Here is a 17,718-nt window from a genome sequence, read left to right as displayed (position 1 = left end):
GCTTGTATTGGTATATGCTTCCCTCTTAGGACTGCCTTTGCTGCATCCCAAAGGATTCAGCAAAACTAATAATTTTGTTTTCATTTTCATTTGTTTCCATGAATTTAAGTCCTTAATTTCCTGGTGGACCCATTCATTCTTTAGTAGGATGCTCTTTAGCCTCCATGTATTTGACTTCTTTCCAAATTTCCACTTATGGTTGAGTTCAAGTTTCAAAGCATTGTGGTCCAAAAATATGCAGGAAATGATCCCAAGCTTTTGGTACCAGCTGAGACCTGGTTTGTGACCCAAGATGTGATCTATGGAGAATGTTTCATGTGCACTCGAGAAGAATGTTTATTCCGCTGCTTTGGGATGGAATGTTCTGAATATATCTGTGAAGCCCATCTGGTCCAGTGTGCCATTCAAAGTCTTTGTTTCCTTGTTGATCTTCTGCTTAGATGATCTGTCTATTGCTGTGAGTGGGGTGTTTAAGTCCCATACTATTATTGTATTATTGTTGATGCGTTTCTTTTTTTTTCTTTTTTTTTTTTTAAAGATTTTATTTATTTATTTGAGAGAGAGAGACAGTGAGAGAGAGCACGAGCGAGGAGAAGGTCAGAGAGCGAAGCAGACTCCCCATGGAGCTGGGAGCCTGATGCGGGACTCGATCCCGGGACTCCAGGATCACGCCCTGAGCCGAAGGCAGTCGTCCAACCAACTGAGCCACCCAGGCGTCCCATGTTGATGCGTTTCTTTAATTTTATTACTAACTGATTTATATAACTGGTTGCTCCCATGTTAGGAGCATAAATACTTAAAACTGTTAGATCTTTTTGGATAGACCCTTTAATTATGATACAGTGTACTTCCTCATCTATTATAGTCTTTGGTTTAAAATCTAATTTGTCTGATATAAGGATTGCAACCCTAACTTTCTTTTCATGTCCATTAGCATGATAAGTGGTTTTCTACCCCCTCACATTCAATCTGGAGGTGTTTCGGGGTCTAAAATGAGTCTCCTTCAGAAAGTATTATCAATGGGTCTTGCTTTTTTATCTAATCTCCATACCCTATGTCTTTTGATAGAGGCATTAATCCACTTACATTCAGAGTAACTATTGAAAGATTTGAATTTAGTACCATTGTATTACCATTAAAGTCACTGTTTCTGTAAACTGTCTCTATTCCTTCCTGGTCTCTGTCATTTTTGAGCTCTCTCTTCACTTAAAGGATCTCTTAATATTTCCTTCAGGGCTGGTTTAGTGATCAGAAATTCTTTTAGTTTCTATTTTTCCTGAAGCTTTTTATCTCTCCTTCTGTTCTGAATGACATCCGAGCTGGATAAAGTACTCTTGGGTGGTTAGTTTTCTCATTTAGCACCCTGAATATATCATGCCAGTCTTTTCTGGCCTGCCAAGTCTCTGTGGATATGTCTTCTGCCAGAGTAATGTTTCCACCCTTGTAGGTTACAGATGTCTTGCCCCGAGCTGCTTTCAGGATTATCTCTTGGACTCACAGCTATGCAAGTTTCACAACTATATGTTGGTGTGTTAATCTATTTTTATTGATTTTTGAGGGGAGTTCTCTGTGCCTCCTGGACTTGAATGCCTGTTTCGTTCCCCAGATTAGGGAAGTTCTCCACTATAATATGTACCAATATACCTTCTGCCCCTGTAGCTCTCTTTCCTCTTCTTCTGGGATCCCAATTATTCCAGTATTATTTTGCTTTATGATACCACTTATCTCTCAAATTCTTCCCTCCTGATCCAGTAGTTGTTTATCTCAGTTATTTTTCTCAGCTTCCTTATTCTCCATCATTTTGTCTTCTATATCACTAATTCTCTCTTCTGTCTCATTTATCCTAGCAGTCAGAGACTCCACTTTTTACTGCATCTCATTAATAAGCTTTTTTAGTGCAACCTGATTAGATTTTAGGTCTTTAATTTCTCTAGAAAGGGAGTCTCTAGTGTTCTCTATGCTCTACTCACTCAAGCCCAGCTAGTATCTTTTTATAGTTATTATTCTGAACTCTAGTTCTGTCACCTTACTTATATACACACTGTTTAGGTCACTGGAATTTCAGTACTGCCTCTTGTTCTCTTTTTTGAAGTGGGTTTTTTGGTCTTATCATTCTTGCCAAAGAAGAATAGATTAACAAGAGAACAAAATACTGAAATGGCAGCAACAGCCCCAGAGAAATATACTAAACAAATCAGACGAGACCCAAAACTAGGGGGGGAGAAAAAGAAAGAAAGAAAGAGAGAGATATTCAGACAGGTGAACAGAACAGAGCAATATACTGGATCCTGTGTGTATTTTTGCTTGCTTCATAGAAAACTAGATCGCTTGGGGCTCCTGGGTGGCTCAGTTGTTTAAGCCGCTGCCTTTGGCTCAGGTCACAATCCCAGGGTCCTGGAATCAAGCCCTGAGCAGGGAGCTTGCTTCTCCTTCTTCTCTGTGCTCTCTCTCTCTCTCTCTCAAATAAATAAATGCTTAAGAAAGAAAGAAAGAAAAAGACAGACTAGATCTCAAAATTGTAACAGAAGAAAAACTTACCTACATACAAAAGTAAAATTAAATACAATGAAAGAATAGAATGTAACTGTACAAATTAAAATCAAAAGACAAAAAACAAAAAAAGAAAAAAGGAGGAATATAAACAGATAGGTGAACAGAACAGAGCAATACACTATATCCTAGGTGTATTGTGGTCTGTTTGTTAGAAGAAGGTACAATAAATATGTTGTTAAAAAAAAAAAGTGCAAAAACATAAATATGTTGTAAAAACAAGGTGTAAAAAAAAGTGCAAATATGCACTAAACCAAAATTGTAAAGAAAAACTTATATATAATAAATTGAAAGGATAGAATTTTATTATAAAGATGAAAATCTAAGAATATTTTAGCAAAAAAAAAGAAGAAAAAGAAGGAGAGAAGAAAGAATATGATCAGACAAGTGAAAAGAACAGAGCCGTACACTAGATTCTACATGTATTTTGGTCTGTTAGAAGAATCTGCATCCCAAAACTGTAAAGAAAAAAAACTTATGTATATATAAAAATAAAATTAAAGAAAATGATAGAATGTAACTGTAAAAATGAAAATTATAAAAGATTTTTTAGCGGCACCTGGGTGGCTCAGTGAGTTAAGCCGCTACCTTCAGCTCAGTCATGATCTCAGGGTCCTGGGATCGAGTCCCACATCAGGCTCCCTGCTCAGTGGGGAGCCTGCTTCCCTCTCGCTCTCTCTGCCTACTTGTGATCTTTCTCTGTCAAATAAATAAATAAAATCTTTAAAAAAAAAAAAAGATTTTTTAAAAAGTTGATAAAATAGGAAATTGACTGAAAAAGGAAAGAGGAAAAAAATATATAAATTAAATGACTAAGGAACCATTGGGAAAAAACCATTAATTCTATATACTATTTTCCCCTAGTGCTGGAGTTTTGCAGTTTTGCAAGTTCAGTAAATTTGGTCTTAGCAGCATGTTCCTGCTGATCTTCTGGGTATGGGGCCTTTTGCCCTGATTCTCAGGTGTCTTTGGCCGGAGTAGAACTGCAACCACTCTTGCCAGGGGGCAGACTAAGTAAGTAGCTCTGGATTGCTCAACCTGGCTTTTGTTCCCTGAATGCTTTATGTGTAGCTTTAGAGGGTGAGAATAAAAATGGCAGCCCCTCAATCTCCAGCCCCGGAGCCAAAAGCTCGAGGCCCCACTCCTCAGTGAGCCTTCAAGAAAAAGCAATCAATCACTCCTGTCTCCATGGACTCCGTACTCACCCAGACTGTGACCTAGCAGGCACGCAACCCTGTTTCTCAGGCACGCAACCCAGTTTTAAGTCTCAAAACCCTGCAGACTCCTGCAGTGTGCACCTGAGCCACTCCTCTCAGGGGAGGAAGGAGATTCTTGCCGGCTCTGCCACTTGCTGGGCCCCTGCTCAGACAGCAGTCACCTGACTGTGCCACAGTTCACAGTTTATGGCAACTCCAACCTGAAAGCCCACTCCTGGGTTGGCAGATTGTAGCTAGCTTCCTCACTCTGACGCCTGGGGGCTCTGCCACTCTCAGTCACCCTCAGTCTTATTACAACCCTGGGGATCCTGAAACCACACTGTCCTACCTAGGACTTTGAACTGTTTCACCACCTGAGTGTTTTTCAGGCAGGGACATCTCTCACTGAAGCAGACTTCTAAAAGTTTTGATTTTGACGTCCACTATTCGATCACTTTCCAATGCCAGCTTATGGAGCTTCCTCCCCCCGGTGGTTTAGCTTCCCATACGTCACCTCAGAGTCACTTCTCTGCACCTCCTACCTTGCAGAAAGTGGTCACTTTTCTATTCATAGAGTTGTAGCTATTCTTTTCTTAGATCTCTGGTTGACCTTGTAAGAGTTCAGAATGATTTGATAGCTATATAGCTGAATTCCTGGACCTGACAAAACTAAGGTCTCCTACTCTTCTACCATCTTGGACTCCACCTGCAGTTTTGTTTTCTTTACAGATTTATTTATTTGAGAAAGAGAGAGAGAACAAGTGCATGAGTTGGGGGAGGGGCAGGGAGAGAATCTTCAAGCAGACTCCCTGCTGAGCACAGAGCCCTATTCGGGGCTCGATCCCTTGACCCATGAGATCATGACCTAAGCCAAAACTAAGAGTCAGATCTTTACTGACTGAGCCACCCAGGCACCCCATGATTTAAGTTTTAAATGAAGCAAGTTACCCTCATTTGATTTGACAGTGAAGAATAACATTATCTATACCTCACAGTGCATTTCCTTTACTTTGTGATTCCTCTTTAAATTGATTTTAAAGACATAACAAACCTTTGATGAAGGAACTGCTGAAGAACTTGAGGGTGAAGTGTCTCTTGATGTTTTCAAAGACTGAACAGGTCTCTCTTTACCTATACAAGAAAAAATAAAATGCAATTTTCTAGCTCATTTGTTTTCAGTTTAGAGGGATTCTGCAATTAAATAAATGAGAAGGGTGTCATACACTTATTTTAGTACTGAAGTCTTCATCATTAAATTAAATCCTTTAGTATCTAAATCTACCTATGTCTCTCAGAGGCAAGGTACCATAAAAAAATTCCAAGTAACCTAGAACCAATGGACACTGGATGTGCCAATCTAGGCCACGTAAATGCCAGTTACCAAACACAGAACCACTGAGACATCAAGAACGGGAAAAGACTAAAATCATAAATGCTGCATCCTCCTTCCTAAAAGCTAACTTTTGATTTATCACAATAAATTTTCAAAAGTAGTTATTATATAAATGCCACAAAGAAAACTAGCTAATTAAACGATAGCTCAAAGCAAGGGACATGTAGGAAATCTAGCAGATAATCCTGAAATATTTAGTCTAAAAAATAAAAATAAAAACTAGAAAACTATAATTAGAGTGCTAACCTAATGCCTGGCATGAGTAAGTACCCAAATATTTGTTAAATGGTCAAAAGTAAGTCTGTGTGAGGTAGTCACTAACCCTTATCTTTAGTCACTACAGACACTTTTGCAGTGCTATATGCATACCACTGTTACAGAAACTTAAGCCATAGATTAGATTTAAATATTACTTAAGTCAGTGCAACACAGAAAATTATTTTAGTTAAATATAATCATAAAAATAACTGTGAGTTGTTACTGAAAGAAAAACATTTCATTAAATTATCTGTATGTGTCAAATATAAATCCTCTACTCTTAATTGCTTAAAAAAAAAAAAAACTAACAAAATTAAATTACAGAGAAAAGGAGAAGGTGGCACCAAGTTTGGATTGACATAGAAGCTGGTCAACACTAGCCAGTGGGTTATGGCCAAGAAAGCAGTCAAGGGCAAAAGCAGACATAAAACAACCTTGAAACTGAAGCAAAAGCCAGCTTCAGTCAAAAAGCCTCTGAAGCTCTTCCTGCTGTGGTCAAGATTGCTAGCAGGAGCCTAGAGCCTCAAGGCTTCTGACCACGTAAGGCAATAGTGAGTATCAGCTCTATCAAATGGCCTGCAGACCTGGAAAGCCTTTCTATAGATGCTCCTCTCACCTCTTCAAGGAGATCAGGCAACGCATGTAGATGCTTTTCATTATCACCAAGTGGGAGAGCACCACTGGCACACAGTAAGGGGAGGCTAGGGATGTTGCTCAAACCCTCTATAAATGCACATGACAGCTTCCCAAAACAAAGAATTATCTAAACTCAATTGTCAACAGTACCAAGGTTGCTCTGGGCACAGAATTCTACCTCAGAAACTCCAACAGTCTCATAAAAAGACATAACCTTCAAGTCTTTTAACTTGCATCATTAAGAGGCTTTCACAGTAAGTTTAAAAGTTCTTGGTAGACCTCAAAAATGAAAAGTAAGATACCAAGCAATACTACATCCCAAAATGACTAAGAACATAGTTTTAGTTATTCCTACAGTATCTGTTACATGTGGCAAATTCCACATCATATTGTGACAGTGTCAGTCTATTCCACTCCAACAAAAGCTCCTAGAAGTGCAAGTATCATAGCTTATTTCTGAATATCCAGAGCTACCCTGCTCAAGTCCTTTAAGAAAAGAATAAGTACTCAAAAATTAGGTGAAAAGATAAATTATTTTTCTACCTTTAGGATACAGGGACCTCCCCATTCTATTCAGATAAGCAATTCCTTAAAAAAAAGTGAGGAGCTCAACCAATCAGCACATTGAACTATGCTAATTAAAGGCATAATTACAGGCTCAATCACAACACATAGCAGCTAGACACAGAATAAGCAGCTGTTAATCTCTTACTTAGCAAAATCTTACACAAACACATCAGCACTACAGGTATGTCAAGTATAGTGCACCAAATGTAGTTTTAGAATCTTTCCTGATTTTAGCTGCATAAGGGCTAAATCAAGCAGATTTCTCAGTGTGCAGAAGCAAAGGAATACTGAAGGGTAGAGCAGGTAGTATATCATATATCCACATATATTCATAGATACCTGTTGCATGAAGGGCAGGGACAGGCAAGAAGCAAAGGATAAAGAAAAAGGACACTACAGATGGCAGCAGAAAGAGCACAGAAAAGGTAAAAAGAAATCGCCTAATCCTACTGTTGTCCAGGCCTGTCAGATTTGTTTGTTCTACAAATCTCAATCTCCTTTGAGGTGGCTATTCCTGACCAGCCAAGCAACTCACAATCCTAATACCTGGATCTACTACTATTAAACTCTGGTTCCAACTAAAGACTAATGAAGCAGGTATACAATTTTCCCATTTCTGTAACCTCTATCAATTCAAGTCCCCCACCCCTTCACAATCCCAAATCAAAATCTAGCTCAAAACTCACCTCTTTCTGGATTTCCTTCATTCTGCCGTTTGTAGGAGGCACCAGCACGGATGGACTCTAGGGAAAGGTGGGCAAGAAGGAATTAACACCATCACCTCTGTGCCCAGGAGTGACAAGAGAAGAACCCAGAAGTAGGAGTGATAAGAACATGAACTTCTGAGCATTTGCTGGTGACCCTAAACTCTTTCCTACCCTGTCTTCAAATCGAGATGCCTGAGCAACCACCACTCAAGAGTAATAACAGAACAGGAGAAAATTTCTGTTTCTAAGATTAGAAGCTAATTGGGTCCAACAACAATGAAGTGTTAAGATTAGGCTAACCATAGACAACAGGAGCAGAAAGGAATGAGAAAAGGATCATATAAGACACCAAAAGTTGAAGGTAAGGATCAGGTCTTACTCATCACTTTAAGCACCTATTCTAATCTTCATGAAGTCAGCAAAGGATTGGTTCAAGAATCACACATGCACATGTGCGCACACGCACGCGCACACATGCATGTGTGCGTACACACACAATCAAGAAAGAAAGATGAATCATCACTAGAAATCAAAAGGAATACTGGTAAAATTTTCATGGCATATCATATCTGTTTCCTAGGCTTACAGCTAGCTATCTGCAAGGAGTCATTCTGAGTCTTGCTCTCAAAAGTAACCCATTACTAAATCTTGCTTTGTTTAAAAAATCTTGCTACTTTTTATACAAACTCTCTCATATATGGATTTTCTTTATAAACAAATCCACTACTGTCTTGATAGAATCCCTAATTGTCCCATATTTACAATCTTGTAAAGATTTTGTTAGCTTCCTTACCTGCAAACTCTTAGTGACACATGTGTACTTAACTCTTTAAGTAGCTTAAATATACTAATAGATATCTTTCCATTAAGACGAACATTCCTTAACACTTCAAATTTTCCTATATAGATTCCAAATTGCCAATTCTACTTTTTTCCCCCTGAGAATTGTTTTGGCACTATTAGCAACCACCCTGTATTAAAAAAATATTTCAAGAAAAATATATATTTCAAGAAATGTGCAAATATTACCAACCTAGTTCTGTAAGAATGTTGTTAAATAACCTTCTCCCCTGGGTCACTGATCTCTCTGTTATCAAGACAATTTTTGTTTCTCCTGAGCAGCTGATCTGTTTTTATCTATTACTGAACACTTCTCTTTGTTTTAGCCAAATCCTTATTCATCTCAGCAACAGTTCAGAGCCTTCACACTGGCATTTATTCTTTTACTTTCATGTTTCTTTTACAAAAAAATTCCTTACCCATTTACTTACTCCTGTTTTATCACATGTTTATTTTGTAATTTGTCTCCCATTCTTTGTAGATCAAGAAATGAGAACACTAGTATTTCCCAAGAGTGTCTGGAATCAGGATGGCTCATATTAGTTGATGAGAGTGACTTGCCCGCATCTCTTCCAAACTCCAAGTCACTCCACATCAGTAACCTGAGATCAGTCATTACGGTAGTATTCACTCCATGGCAAATGCCAGAAATCATGTGTTTTTCTCCTAAAGAGTTAGTTTACCAGTGCACCACTGCTGCTGTTTATTGATTTCAATACCAAATTTCAGAGATATTGCAGGAATTACTACACTTAACTACAGATTCCTACCCATAAAAAACAGGGCTGGGCTATTTAATAATATCTTAATGGACCAATAAAACCACCCAGCTGAACCCAGCTCAAATTGCAGATTCCTAAATAAGTGCTTATATCAACCCTCTAAGTTTTAGGGGTTTTTATTTTTTAACACACACAAGATAATGGAAACAACCCCACCATACTTAAACTCTTCGTCTTAAGAGTTTCCAATGATCTGTTTATATTAAAACTAATTAATGATCTGTTTATATCAAAATGAATTAAAACTATCTTCCATTATAGCATTTTAATGATTTAAAAACAAGTTTTTCTTGGGTCACATGGCTGGCTTAGTTAGCAGAGCATACAACTCTTATCTTGGGGTCATGAGTTCAATCCCCACACTAGGCATAGATTTTTTGTTTTTTAAAGATTTTATTTATTTGACAGAGAGAAATCACAAGTAGATGGAGAGGCAGGCAGAGAGAGAGAGAGAGGGAAACAGGCTCCCTGCTGAGCAGAGAGCCCGATGCGGGACTCGATCCCAGGACCCTGAGATCATGACCTGAGCCGAAGGCAGCGGCTTAACCCACTGAGCCACCCAGGCGCCCGCATAGATTATTTTTTAAAAATAAAAAATAAAAATGTTTTCTTAACATTCTGCCATTTGGTTTCCATGCCTTTGTACTTCTTTGTTTGTCCTCCTCCATGCTCCTAACTATAACTTTCTCTTTCCTCTTTGTTGCTTATTGTTTCCTAAATGTGAGTGTTTTACTCCTAACCTTGTTTTTATCCTCACTTGCGATTCTTACATGGCTCCAACCGACATTATGAATACAAATGTCTCTTAAATCCACTTCTTTCACTCATACCTTTATACTTCTAACTAGTAGGGTGCCACTCCTTAGCTACTGAGACATTACTTTAAACTCACCCTACATGTGTTCTTATGAAGCAGACAGTAACTCCCTGCTTGACAGCAGGGCCAAAGGGCTCAACACCGTTGCTATAACACGTTAAAAAAAAAGAACTTCATATTAGGCTGAAAGAGAGAAACCAGGAGAGGAAAGTTCTGACAGGAGCAGTACTAAAACTGAAATCCAAGTCAACATACTAGTGAGTACAAGAATAAATGGGGAGGAAGAAGATGAAAAGGAACATTGGTCCCATAGATCAGGTAAAAAGTTCTTCCCATTGAGGTGATATCAAAGCTGGAGAAGCAGTTTAATATTCAACAACGTTTGGAAGTATTTTAAGAATTTAACAGTATTTAGTAACTCTTTGATTAGAATTGCTGATATCAACAATATTTGATGACTCTCTGAATAGAGTAAAATTTCAGAAATATACCTTCTTCCTGAAAATATGGTTTTCCTGAGGAAGTAATGATGAAAAGAACTAGACTAATCCAAGCCTATCAAGTGTTATAATGGTTGATAACACATGTAAGAACAAAGGACACTACCAGAAAAAAATATTAAAATCATCAGAGATGAGTGAGTTAGGGACAATTCCTGGTACAGTGCCTACCATACAGGGACAAAACAGACACCTCTGAATGAAAGCCTATCAGTAAACAAACTTCACAGCACAAGTAAGACATCCATGTCTCCTTTGATAGCTGAAGCTTTGGAAGAGAAATTAAGATATGAACAAATGAAGATGTGGTGGCTACAGAGATGCTAAGGAAAGAATTTTTTTTTTCTGGATCATGGATAGAGATATGCAAATTTGGGGCTCTTGGTTAGGAAAAACATGATTTCCCAGAGACCTATTGGTTAAGAAGGTATGAAAGCAAAATAAAAAGGACACACAAGAAATGCTCTTATGGTACAGACACCAAAAAATCAACAAGAAAAAAAAAATAACAGATAAAGGGTACAGAAAGCTTGTGCCACGTCTTCTTCTCCAAAACAATCATTTTTAGGAGGTTAGCAATATAACAAGCTGAAGTAAAGGTGTATTAACCATGAATATTTGGAAGTGAACTTCTAAATAGAACTCTCCTTTTAATACATCAGGGTAAAACCACATGGGCTTGCTTTTAAATATCTAAGTAAAACATTATTACTTTTAAATATCTAAGTAAAACATTATTGCTTAATGTTACTGAATGTGTGGTACTGACAGATCACACTAACTCCCTAAACAGGGTTGCTATAAATGCCTACACATATGGAAACATCATTAACTGATTGCATATTTAGAATCTCAATCATTCTGATGCCAGAAAAGCCATAACTGTATTCCTCGGTTCACCCACGAAACTCACAGACAAAGCTTTCTTGTGAGTTAACAATAGATAAGAACAAATAAGAACATATGAAATATATGAAATAAGAAAATATTGTAAAATAGAATTCAACAGCACATTAAACTAGATCAATTACAATCCAAGATCTAGGAAAATACTAAATTACAGTTCAGGATCTCTTCACATGATACAGCTCATCCCAATAATCCTGTTCCACCTACATCCTTCCACCAACTTCTACTCATCCTTCGGATACCACATAACATATCTATTCCTTCAGAATGTCTGGTTTGTCTCCCTAACCAGAACTCAGACTCAGAAGGCAAAGACTGGATCTGTCTTGCTTGGCAAACCATTTATGTGAAATATATCTTTGATTATTAAAAGACCTTGTTCAGTACACAAATACAGTGACTTTCAAACCAAGAAATGCTATGCTATTCAGTCACCAAGAGAATGGGCTTTTCATCCCTTCCTACTGCCTAAAATATCCATGCTCTGACTTCTATTATCATTGCCATTCTAAACCAACGCCAAAAAAGCCTTCTTTTCAAAGGTAGAATTAAACCATTAAATTTATTGGAATTTCAGGTATCATCCAAAGAAAGTCATGTGGACTTCCAAATATATTCATGAAGGTCTTAAGATCTCTTTTCTCATTACACAAAAGTTCAATAATGGAATCTATCTTCCAAATATGCTCTTCTCAAAATGTGTTTTTAATTCTTGTACATTTTCAGTTATTTTAGAAGATATGCCTTAAAAAGGACTAAACATTAATGAAAAATAATCCTTTAACATTACCATAAATAGACATATAGAATGAAATAAATATACCTAATAATGGCTGCTGATATCAAGAAAATAAAGGGATGCTGGGCCCAAAGTAAGAACTATAGAAAAATATAACAAATTTAACAAACCAACCAAAACAATAAACTTGCAAATCTTCTGTAGTAATGACATTTTAAAAATCCTACAAAATGTTACATAACCTAATTAATGTATAAGCATAGTGATAAATTTGACATTAATCCATAGACAAAGGTTTAAAAGGAATTAACAAAGAGGTAGTTTCTATGTATTTAAATAATTATCCCTAGGAGCCACAACAGAATTACAAAACATGCAAGGCAATCTTTTTTTTTTTTTTTTTAAATTTTATTTGTTTATTTGACAGACAGAGATCACAGGTAGACAGAGAGGCAGGCAGAGAGAGAGAGAGAGAGGGAAGCAGGCTCCCTGCTGAGCAGAGAGCCCGATGCGGGACTCGATCCCAGTACCCTGAGATCATGACCTGAGCCGAAGGCAGCAGCTTAACCCACTGAGCCACCCAGGCGCCCCTCTGCAAGGCAATCTTTATGTCACTGTTTTAATAAGGAAATGCTTTCTAACTTCAGAGTTTCAAGAAAGTACCTGACAAAGTCTTCCATGAAATCCTCAAGAGAAAAGGAAGAGAGAAGATAGGGGATCACAACTGGTTGAAAACAACATGGATAAATGGCTGAGGTCCACAGACAGAGGTCTCTAGAGGTTTCTATATTTGGCTGTTTGCTACTCAAGATAACTATTAATGACTAATACAAAACACAAAGCATATTTCCTTTGCCAATGAAACAAAGCTATTTTTATCTGCTCCAAGTATACAAGATCACTCAATGAGATTTTAAGACCTCTATAGAAGAGAATAATAAGCCAAAGTTAATTAAATAAAATTTAGCATGTTTAGATTTCTTTTAATGTATAAACTACACTCAAGCAACTGCTTGAGTAAAGGCTGAAAAAAGTACCAGCTGAAGGGCATTGTTTAATAAAAAACACATATGAAAATGGCTTAGGTTCAACTGTCTACAGTCTCAGGAAGGGCCAGTGATACAATGTGGCTGATAAAATAAAAGTTCGCTTCTGGCATCACAACTTAAAAGGAACAGAAAGAAAATCAGGGAAGCAAAGTACTGAAAACATGTCAAACAAAAGGAGCAGCTGAAGGAACTAAATATATTTAAAGCAAGGGGGGGGGAACCAGGAGGATTATGATGGTACTCTTCAAATACATAAAAGGTGAAACATTTTTATGGCTCTAAGATAAATGACTAGTCTTACAGAAATGTTACAGGAAAAGATTTTAATTGTTTTATAAAAAATGAACTATACAAAGATGGACTGGATTGTGATAATAGTCAATTCATCACAGGAAGTATTTTTAACAAAGAACCTCAGGGTATGGGAGACTGAACTTAGTGATTTCTGGTGTCACTATTAGTACTATTATCCTAAACAAAAGAGTAAGATAGGAAAACAATGAGAATCAATTGAGAAAGAGGAGGAATGGAAAATAAATATCTGAGAGACAGTTGACAAGCGGGGAGAAATTTAATTAGATTAATAGGAATAAAAATAAACTTCAAGTAGAAATATACAAGGTATATATACAACAATTTTAACTAGAACAATATCATAATAAACAAAGGGAAAGGCAATGAGGTTAGCTAGGACTTACATGTAAACATGGACAACAAAAAGGAACCAAAAATAATAATACAGTGATTACTACAATGACAACTATGAACAGGTTAGTCCAATTAAGCTATAGGCAGAAAATTCTTACAAAGCACAGAATGAAAATAACATTCTGATTTAGGAGATAATTAGTCTAAAGCAGTACAAGGTTCGTAGGATTAACTCAAAAGGCTAAGTAGAAGAAATTTAATAAAATACACATGTAGACATATGTATGTAGATGTAAGCACAAAATGGGAAATAAGTAGAGATAAAAAGTAGTAAAAATCATTTTGTGGCTAATAATCACATAAGAGTTTTTTTTTAAAGATTTTATTTATTTATTTGACAGAGATCACAAGTAGGCAGAGAGGCAGACAGAGAAAGAGGAGGAAGCAGGCTCCCTGCTGAGCAGAGAGCCCAATGCGGGGCTCGATCCCAGAACCCTGGGATCATGACCTGAGCCAAAGGCAGAGGCTTTAACCCATTGAGCCATCCAAGCGCCCCGCATAAGAGATATTATTAAATGCACAGAAGAATTATGAAGAATTAGTCCTTCAGTGGTTACTATGGCCAAACTACTAGTGATTATTAAATTAAAACTATGTTGAAAAAGTGTGAACAAAAACCAAAAAATTAAATGTCAAACTTAGCAAAATGAGGGCATAAGAAGAGTAAGGAAATTATTTTTACCTGTTATTTATAGAAACATTTAAAATCTGACAAAATTTCAATATACACTTTAAAAACTAAATTAACACACTTACTAATTAACCCAATTTAAATGACTGGTAATTTAAGGACCCTGTTTCTCAGTTCTTTTTTGAAGAAAAGCAAGGTGCCATCATTATCTGTGACATTTAGATTAAAAAAGAACTGGTATCACAAATATGTAACATAACAATTCCTTTTTTCAATTATTGTTTAAAATAAGACCTCCATTAAGTTTTTACAAGATGATTTTTTGTAACTATTCTGAAAACTATTTACACAAAATGAGTATAGAAAAACATTTAAATAGCCCAGCCCAAACAGTTAAGTAATCAACCCATGTAACTTGTAAAGAGTGTTTTCCTGGAACAAACTTTTTTTTCTTGATTAAAGAACTTCGCTTTCAAAGCTCAAGGACTTTAAAATATATATATATATATATATATTTATTATATATATATATTAATAAATAACCATAAAGGTATTACCAAAGTTGTATACTCTATTTCACTCAATCTGTACCATATTTTAGTCTCCCAGCTTTCTCCATTATCTTTTTATCACTCCAGATAGTAAAGGTAGGCCTCAAAGGGGAAAGGGGAAAGTCTGCTAGAGACTCTAATACAGGAGCAGCACATATGGTTCCTCTACATTCCATCTCAAGATTTTAAAGTTCTGACCACTAACTACCAGGCGAAAGCAGAGAGAAAATGCCTCCCTAAAAATCTGTTTCAGAGGAGAAAAAGAAAGAATATGACAAATTCACTAACAACTATCTAAAGTAACACATTCACTACAACATATCAAACAAGAATCTTAAGCTGCCATTTTACTCATGTTTTGTTCAAAAGACTTCATAATCAGGGCGCCTGGGTGGCTCAGTGGATTAAGCCACTGCCTTCGGCTCAGGTCATGATCTCAGGGTCCTGGGATTGAGTTCCGCATCGGGCTCTCTGCTCAGCAAGGATCCTGCTTCCTCCTCTCTCTCTCTCTCTCTCTCTCTGCCTGCCTCTCTGCCTACTTGTGATCTCTCTCTTTCAAATAAATAAATAAAATCTTTAAAAAATAAAATAAAAAAAAAAAAGACTTCATAATCAGTTTCCAAAGACACTCCTCCTCCTAATCAAATCAGTAGATTTCGATTAAGTCATATACATCCAAAAAAAAAAAAAAAAAAAGTATCTTCTTAAAGGTGTCTAGCTAATATTTATGTCTGTGCATGTGAAGTGCATTAGAACTCAGATATTATTTATCCCGAAAGGGGAGAGGGAGGAAGAGAAGTAAAACAACGGAGAAAATACCAAACTGTAGACCCTGAACTCCACAGTAAAGCTTTCAGTTACCTGGAACTATATGCTTATTTTAAGCAATTAGGCATATATAAAAGATTACGTTTGTTTTAAATCTACTTCAAGTGACATTCTTACCTCCTGTATTGACCATTCATACCCATGTATCCAAAAGTATGTTTTTTGGAAGCCCCACTCTACCTAGCTCTGAAAACAGCAAAAAATTGATAAATGTTCGTTAAATACTGGAATCCAGCAACAGCTAAAATGGAGACAATCTAATGATTTTAAGTGATCTTCCATTACTCCTAACATGAAGGAAGCAAATGCTATTAAACTAATAAACTGCTATTAAACATTATGCTATTAAACAGCATAAACTAAGCTGATTATTTGGAAAAACAGTTAATAGGAAGGAAGTTAATAAGCAAAGAAAAAGAAATATTCTTGACTTTTCTGGTATCTGTATCTTGGCTTACGTAATTTGCTCTACCTAGAAGATACCTGTAGAAATCTGAAAATAAAAGAAGAGCCCCAAGCCTGGGTGGCTCAGTGGGTTAAGCCGCTGCCTTTGCCTCGGGTCATGATCTCAGGGTGTTGGGATCAAGCCCTTCATCCGGCTCTCTGCTCAGCGAGGAGCCTGCTTCCCCCTCTCTCTCTCTACCTGCCTCTCTGCCTACTTATGATCTCTCTGTCAAATAAATAAATATTAAAAAAAAAAAAAGGAAGGGCCCCAATGAGCCCTAATGTTGATTTCCTCCATGATGTGTTCTTCTATCAGAGTGAGAATCTCTCTCACCTTGACCTGCTCGTGCCATGTTAACTTATTTATGACGATTCTTCTATCAAAGTTAAAAAGACATGAAGAAATGTTTGTGAATGAGCTCAACTGCAGGTAGTGGAGTCCAGAAAACTAAAACAGATTATCTAGAAAGTAAGTTGATTCATTTATTTATTCCAACACATACAAAGCAACTCAACCAGAATGACATGCTACAATTGCACAGAATGCCATGCATGTCTAGGTACTCCAAATTAAACAACAACAACAACAACAACAAATTGGAGGTTGGGAAAAAATGAATCTAAAGTAGGTTTTTAGCTCTAAAATCTGTAAGGCTATATACCTTATATTTAGGGGAAATCACTGATACTTTTCATGAAAAATATACTACCAAATATAGATAGATGGATGGATAGACAGATATCTTCTAGAGACAGAAGATGAAAGAGGATGGACTACCTAGAACTAGCAAAAAATACAAGAGTGTATAACTTTCCAACATGATTATAAACACACCTCTTCTGTGCTGAGAGAAGTAAAATGTCAATGTGGACTGCAACTTGAAATGGTTCCCAAAAACATGTGTGTGCGGTATTCATTTTATTATTCTTGCCACTCTTCTGTAGGTTTCAAAATTTTCAAAATAAAACGTTTAAAAAATATATCTTATAACACCTATAAGACAATCTGAATCAGTACATTCTCATTAATGGAAGTTTTAAGAAAAGTCTTAAAAATACATACTTCTATGTTGAGATTGATGGATAGAGTACGTTTTGCTTCTTTCTGGAGAGTAGCTTCTACTACTGACACTGGATCCAGACCTGCTGTGTGGAGAATCCTTTCGACCTACAGGTGATTCTCTGATAAAAGGAGTGTCTCTTTTATGAGGAGACCGGTCTCTTGTGTAATGGGAAGAATAGAGACTTTTTCTTCTAAAGCCATCTCTCATGTCCCTTTGAAGAAAAAAAAAAAAAAGAAAGAAAGAATTATATCTTGTAACTTATATACACAACACAAATGGCAAAAACTCTGATTATAAGCTCTTTAAGTTTTAATCTTCGTTCACACCTCCCCCCACTTCCACTTTTTTTACTACCACCGAACTTTTTTTTTTTTTTTGGTAGAGCAAGAGAGAGAGTACACTAGCAGGGGGAGAAGCAAAGGGAGAGGGAGTGAATCTGAAGCAGACTGTGCTGAGTGCAGAGCCCAATATGGGGCTTGACCTCAGATCATGAGATCATGACCTGAGGTGAAACCAAGAGTCAGACACTTAACTGAGTGGGCTAACCAG

At 36.8% G+C, this 17,718-nt stretch overlaps 1 protein-coding gene across 6 annotated transcripts in view; it reads right to left on the bottom strand.

Moving 5' to 3' along the window:
- PPHLN1 (periphilin 1) overlaps positions 1 to 17,718 on the bottom strand; it is a 160,860-nt gene that overhangs the window by 88,010 nt on the left and 55,132 nt on the right. For 4 of the 6 annotated variants that reach the window (XM_044228674.1, XM_044228671.1, XM_044228675.1 and 1 more), the window contains 3 exons: positions 17,169 to 17,380; positions 7,287 to 7,343; positions 4,798 to 4,877 (listed from right to left, as the gene is read on the bottom strand). In XM_044228674.1, the coding sequence (XP_044084609.1) occupies positions 4,798 to 4,877; positions 7,287 to 7,343; positions 17,169 to 17,380 (349 nt within the window). The remainder of the gene's footprint in view (positions 1 to 4,797; positions 4,878 to 7,286; positions 7,344 to 17,168; positions 17,381 to 17,718) is intronic. The other 2 variants (XM_044228673.1, XM_044228676.1) reach the window with 1 other exon arrangement.

The sequence above is a fragment of the Neovison vison genome, chromosome 12 (assembly GCF_020171115.1).
Source record: "Neovison vison isolate M4711 chromosome 12, ASM_NN_V1, whole genome shotgun sequence".
NCBI classification, from domain to species: domain Eukaryota; kingdom Metazoa; phylum Chordata; class Mammalia; order Carnivora; family Mustelidae; genus Neogale; species Neogale vison.
This window is presented reverse-complemented; position numbering and strand designations above follow the sequence as displayed.